The following is a 7,121-nucleotide window of genomic DNA, read 5'->3' on the forward strand; positions in this document are numbered from 1 at the left end:
GATTTTGCCCATGATAGGTAACAAAGCGATAGGACGGTAGGAGGATGGGTATTCAGGCGGCTTTTGATAAATATTTTAAAAATTATTATTGAGCAGTTCACCAACTTTCAACCTATGGTCTATCTTGTCTTTTTAGACTTTGAGAAGGCTTTTGATAGCCTTAGGGACAAAATGTGTAATGTCAAGGAGGCTGTTGGGATCCCCAAGTTAAAAGTAAATATAGCCAAGAAAATGTACATGGGCTCCTATCTTCAGCACAGTTCTGACCAGGAGGGTAGACTCTCAGAAGCTTTCAATATCAACAACAGGGATGTATGCTTTCCCCCATATTGTTTCGAATAGTACTTGGCCTTATATTCAGAAAAGCATTCTGAAGAGAAAAATTACTGCAGAAGGTCAAAGATCTAGACTTTGGGGCTATTTTGCCCAGAGCTTTAGAGAAATGTAAAAGCTATTTAAAAACTGAAGGGAAGCACATAGACATGCTGGTCTCAGAAGTGTGAAAAATCTGTTTATAGAACAGGCTTTAGAAAGGATCGACAAATTTTACTACCTTAGAGTATAGTTAAACTCTGGCCAGTTGGTTCGGCTTTTCAACAGCAATTAAAATATACATGTGAGACATGGAAACTCACCAAGCTGAAGGCAAAAAAACTAGACTTTCATAAATAAACGTCCTCAAAATAATACTGAGTGTTGTGGCTAAAAACTCTAGCTTTGGAAGTTGACCGAGCAAGAACCAAATGACAAGGTAATAAAGCTTCAAAAATTGAAAGGGCTAGGGTAAACCATTAGAAAAGATAACTGATAAAACTCAACAGAGCTTTGAGGTGAATCCTAGAAAAGGTGGTTCAGAGTTAAAGAACTTGCTAGAGACAGACAGATAGCAGAACTTCGAGGCAATCCTATGTCCCGCCTACGAGATTTCAGGATTTAATTAATCATCAATCAATCAAATTATAGGGTCTGGTATATTCATGATGTCCATGCCGAAAACGTTTTCAACCCAACTTGTCCAGTCTCCATCCACCAATTTACTAACATTAGTTTTAGAACCACCTAAATTTTTAAACACTTTTATTTATTTACTATAACAATAAATAAAGTAACATCTTATTAATACCTAGTAAATAAAAAAACAAAATACAACCTAGTATAAGTTTCACATAAACAAAGATTATAAAATAATACTATTTAAAATAAAAAAAACAAATATCATTTTTATTAAATTGTCAGAATTGAAATTGGTTAAAACTCCATAAATTGTTTTTCTTTTGGCACTTCATTTGTCAAAATCCATTACCCCTGAGAGCCAGAAAAGGGACCTATCCTGTCGAATAAATATATATTGACAAGATAAGGAAATATGATAATTGAAAACAATTTAAAAAAGGAAAAAAATCAGTAAGGTAGTTTTGAATTTATATTTTTAATTAAGTACACAATGTAGCAAAGATAAGCGCACTTGTTACAGTCGGCAAATCAACTACAAAAAGTAATTTATCTTAAGCATATTATAAAATAAAATTTACATATTATACACAACAAATGTATACCACATTAACTAAACAACCATTGCACATCAAACACTCTTTAGATTTTTATTTAAAATAGGAAAACAAATATTAGGTTTTTTAACTTAATGTCATCTAAATAAAAAAAAATCTTTTTTTTTTTCTTCTTAAGATTGACAACCCCCGCTATCAACCATGGAACAGAACAGCAATATGATCTGTAATACATATGCAAGTCATTTCTAATGTCTATGATTATCATAACTAGAAAAAATATATAAATCCCCAACTTATCAGTTTAACATTAAATAAAAACATTTAACAAACAGAAACCATTAATTCATTTTTATAATAGTACAGGACATGTTAAGAATAATCATCTTAAGCACATAAGCTAGGTATAGATAAAATTCAATGTAGAATATTTGTACAATGATAAAAGTTCAAGCACTATAAAAGAGGGAATCTTTAGCTCTAAAAAGGGAAAATTTTGATCTTTCCATTGGTTAGCAACATATTAACTGATGAGCCCAAGTCATAACAAGACGTGATAGAATGCCATTGAGATTCTTGAATTTAGTGTTACATAATTACTATTATTACTAGTAAGAATTATATGAAATCGGTAAAAATTACTTATAGCAATATTTATAAATATCACATGAATTGGGATAAAGTAAAATAAATTATTGCAACAAAATAAAATTATATATAATCTTCATAATTTTAGGCTCGATAGGTATTTATTAAGAATTTAAACAATTAAAAGCATTTCATAAGTTTGTAAAAATATATATTTTACCTTTTAAAAATAAAAATATTAATGCAGAATAGTTCAGAAATAAAATAAATTTAGCCATGAAAATATGTAAATTGGCTTGCATTTATGGTTCTTGATTAAATGTGAGTTATCTGGTTCAAATGTAAATTAGATTCTAAAATGATCCAAAGAGATATAGATTTTTCTCTGTTTACCAATTTATATGAAATGATGTTGAAGGGAGAGGAAAAATATTGGATTAATAAGATTAGACACAAAACAAATTGTTATGAGGCCCATCAGTTAATTTAAGAATACAACTTTAAATTTGACTAGAAAACACATGATATCTTTTGATTTTTAATTAGTTTTGAAAACCCGCTGTTTTAATAATCGGACAAAACTACTAAATAAACAATTTATATCAACTTATGTTCAGCATAATGCCCTGTAAGAAATTAATTTTTCTTTCAATAATTAAGATTTACTCAGATTAACATAACACCTAAGCAAATACTAAAACAAAAATGATATCTATCATCAGTTTAGTAAAGATAATAAAACTAAAAACAAATAAGACCGAATATTCAGAAGAATGGAATAATTTTATCACAATAATTTATTCTTGGCAACCTCATATTTATCATCAGGAGTTCTACGAACAACTCAATATGAAACGAAACAACTAATTCAAAGTGTACATCAAACAGACTAAAGGCAAGAAAAATATCTTTTAATACAACCAGTCTTGATCAATCTATACCTTTCAACCTAAAGTCTACAGTTACAAAAAGTACTCTAAATTAGAAAAAAGTACAAAAGTATCTCAAAAGATACAAAATATGTTGCTTCAATTTGATGATATAAATATATATATTTATCATACGAAAGTTGCGAGTCTTTTAGGGATTACGTTTATCACTTTACTGCAATTTGCAGCATAAAAAAGAATTCAGATCTTTATCACTAGAAGCTAGAAGCACAAGAAATACTTTTATAAAATGTTTTTTTAAAAAAAAGAAAATAATACAAATCTATATTTCTTAATAATTAAAACAATATTATTTCAGAGTAACATGAGAGCATTCTTGATTAAAAATTAGCGCAACAAAATTTTAGCGACTGACGAATTCTTGAATCCTGGATATAAGTGGTTCAAGTTTTTTAGCGTCCAACAAAATGACTCTGCGAAAAGGTGTCATCGAAATGTCATCTTCAAGCCAATTTCCACTTAGACCAGAGTCAGTTTCGTTCTTGACACTGAACTCAAATTTCATGTCAGCAACCTGAAAATATTAATTTTCATGTCAAAATAGATTTCAATAAAAACTATTACTCTTAAATTTTCTTTTTCCAAATATTGGAAGAAAAAAAAAGCAACTTAAAAATATATGTATCAAAACAGAAAATACATACATACATTCATTTTCATGCTAAAAATGTACTATAAAATCAAATATCAAGCTAATTTTATTTTCTAGAAGACAGGAGGGGAGGTTAAGGTAGTAGATATTAACATAAATAAATATAACATGCTTTATTTGTGCTGACTTACTGGCCTAAATTTTAGGCCTTCGTAAGGCTGAAAAAACAAAATGAAATAACAAACATGAATTAAAAATTAAACAACAGAAACAGTATTAAAAAAAAAATTACAAGTAATCTTTAATTTTCTTACTATACTGTTTCTATTTTCATTTACGAATGTTATTTCACTTTATTTTTTAGCCCTAATGAAGACCTATAATTTAGGCCAAAACGTCAGCACAAATAAAATAAGTAACACCTATTTGTTTCAATTTCTACTGACTGCAACCCTCAACAATCTTCTTCCCACATTATACCTAAGGTCAACTATAATAAATACTTCATTATAATTGTAATCTAAAATGTATTAACTTTATGATTATTTACAATGGTCATCAATGGAACCCAAGTAGTTACCATTACACATAGTAACTATCAGCCATCATTAAAAAAATATATTTGAGATCAATTAACATGCTATAAACTGAACTAATTCATATTATAAAATTTTGCAATACATTGATAATAGAAAATTGACTTACTTCATCCAAAAGTTCCTCTTCAGGATTCGACCAAATAACATCCTGTTCTTCGATGGGATTCTGTCCTTTTCTATTTTTCTTCTTTCCTTTGGTCTTACCATCAACTTTATACAATTTACAAATGAAAATGTAATAAGTAAAATCATAGGCCATCTTTTTTTCACAAGCTTTCTTTATTTCTTTACTGTAAATACAAAAAGTAAATAAAGTTTTAGCTAACAACTTGAATTCATAGGTTACTTTTAAAACTATATTAACATTTGGTACTAATTAGTGAACGGTTTAAATTGCAACTCCAGAAGAGCCTTTAATTCAGTAGCCATGTCCTGTTTTATGAATTGGTAGTAATTTGGTAGCATTCATGCCTGACTACCAAATTTTTCTAAATTAAGGATGAGAGCACTCAGTAAAAAAAACCCTGACAATGGAAAAAACTATAAAAAGTCAAATTTACCCCATGGCAATATTTTTTGGGGTAGCAATTGCCAAAATAAACTAATGCAGGCATTTATTTATGTTATATCACTTATTAGATTTTTTTTCTTTTTTCTAAAATGTTATCTATTGACAGTTACTTGGTTTCACACTTTGGCACCAATAAATTATATAGAATTTGCAATAATCATATCAATTTATGTATGCGATAGTTTCCAATAATTAAATCATATACAAATAAATCTGGAATTTAGATATTAATAACAAGACTAAACATATTATAACAAAATAATGTTCCTCACCATAACGAGTCCAAAAGAGGAACTGATATTTGTGCAGGAATATTGACAAATCTTTCGTTAATTACGAGACCAAGTGGCTTGGAACTATCTGATAGCAAGGTTCTTATCATAGTACTGCAACGATCTGTTCCGTGTTCAGTGCTTAATTCCACCAGAAGCGTCCTCAATTGTGATATGCACTCGATGTTCTAAAATTATATATCAAATGAATAAATAAATAGTTGATTACTTAAAAAAACAGTTAAAATTATTACAATTAGTCATAATGATTACAAATTTTTTCATATTAAAAGAAATATAATACCCAAGCAAATAAGAATTTTGAATGAGTTTAGGAAGCTAAAACTATGGTTTGACATTACTACAATATTATTTTTGTTTTTCTTCGTCTTTTTTTTAATTTAACTTTTTTTTCCCATAAGAAGTCAATTATTTATTTTATTTAATCCTTAAATGTCATTGTTTTTGTGATTAACTTTTCTTTTTCTCTCTTCTTATATATTTTATAATTTTTTTATCTATTTATTTTACCTCTTTTTTTAATTTATTTTTTACACCAATATAAAAATGTGATATAAAATACCTGTCACAAATAAAAATGGCTTCCATTTTTGTGTTTAAACTACTCGAGTTCATTCAGTATAAAGGAAGCTATTTCTAAATCACTAGTGTAAAAAGTTCTAATTTATATACACAATTAATTTTATTTGAGAAATAAAAAAAGTAATTTATTTCTTTTAAAAAAATTTATTGATACAAAAAATTGAATAACTTATACATGAAGTTGTAAGATAAATAAGCTGAGATAAAAAAAACGGCAGTGCTCCAGTGAAAGAATAAAGGCATTCTGTTTCTATTGATGTACTCTATCTCAAATAAATAATTTCTATTTCTTTTTACTGCAGCCAAGTATTTATACTATCCCTTTTATAAAGTTTAGGGATCACATAGCTCAGCGCACAAATGAAATAATCACTAACGTATCAACTTCGAATTTGATATTATAATTCAAAATTAATAAAAGGATAGTTAAGACATGCATTATTTTTGTTTATAATGAAGTACACATAAATAATAGTACAATGTCAAATTAAGAATACTGAATATATTTTCAAAATTAGCAATGGTTATAATCAGAACTGAGTCACAGTATGGAAAAATATGACTCAAAACAAAAAATTAACAATATTGGTATTGAGTCATGTTATGCAAAAATAACTTGTCATCATAGCAATAAATAGTGTTATAGACTTCAAAGGTCAATTTTTTTCTCTTCATTTATTTTACTTTCTTGAATGATCAAGTAATTTTTAATATTATTTCAACCAAACATTAGCAGATGATAATTAATTCTTCAATCCAGAAGCTGTTTGAGAGTAACCTCTCCTTTTTTTTTCTTTAAATAATTCAAACTACATTAACACCACAACATTGATAATAAGCAAACACTTACCAATTCTTTTTCAAATAATAAAAAACAGAAACAAAAGTTTTACTACGCAAAATGAAAGTATCAATTCTTAACTGAACAAATGGTCAAGTTTATACTACAATAGGTCCTGCCTATAAATTATAGCAAGGAGTATATAATAAGCAGAAATACCTGTTTTTCAGTTAAGTTAACAACTGTTGTAATTCCAAAAACGTCATTTGGATCATCCTCGTCATCATCATCCACCTCATTGTCACTTTGCTAAAATAAAATGTTTTTGGATAAGAAATATTTATTTATTTTATTATATTCATGGTTTAACAGCAATCATTCATTTCAGGAACAATTGACAAATTATTTATTAACCAGTTTGTATATAAGACACTTCTGATATATAGTTAGAATATAAATATAGGGCTGGGGCGAGGGTCCCAGAACGCTTGGTTCAGAAGGTTGTGGGTTCGATTCCCACCTGGGGAATATTTATATCACGGCGGCCCCGAGAAATGAACCTTGACATTCCCTCTCTGGGGCTATATAGGTCCTCAATGGAGGACTTAAGCCAAAAAAAAAATATATGTGCATATATAAATTGCATTACATTTTAAT

The 7,121-nt window shown here is 28.1% G+C and overlaps 1 protein-coding gene across 1 annotated transcript in view; it reads right to left on the bottom strand.

Moving 5' to 3' along the window:
• Window positions 1–1,410: 1,410 nt before the first annotated feature.
• The window catches only part of LOC106684285 (protein BCCIP homolog), a 7,696-nt gene continuing 1,985 nt past the window's right edge, over window positions 1,411–7,121 (bottom strand). The window contains exons 3-6 of the mRNA XM_014426269.3: window positions 6,684–6,773; window positions 5,081–5,268; window positions 4,344–4,527; window positions 1,411–3,560 (exon numbers count right to left, since the gene is read on the bottom strand). Of these exons, the coding sequence (XP_014281755.1) occupies window positions 3,390–3,560; window positions 4,344–4,527; window positions 5,081–5,268; window positions 6,684–6,773 (633 nt within the window). The 3' untranslated portion in view covers window positions 1,411–3,389. The remainder of the gene's footprint in view (window positions 3,561–4,343; window positions 4,528–5,080; window positions 5,269–6,683; window positions 6,774–7,121) is intronic.

The sequence above is a fragment of the Halyomorpha halys genome, unplaced genomic scaffold, assembly GCF_000696795.3.
Source record: "Halyomorpha halys isolate HHAL.00 unplaced genomic scaffold, Hhal_1.1 Scaffold566.1, whole genome shotgun sequence".
Lineage (NCBI taxonomy): Eukaryota > Metazoa > Arthropoda > Insecta > Hemiptera > Pentatomidae > Halyomorpha > Halyomorpha halys.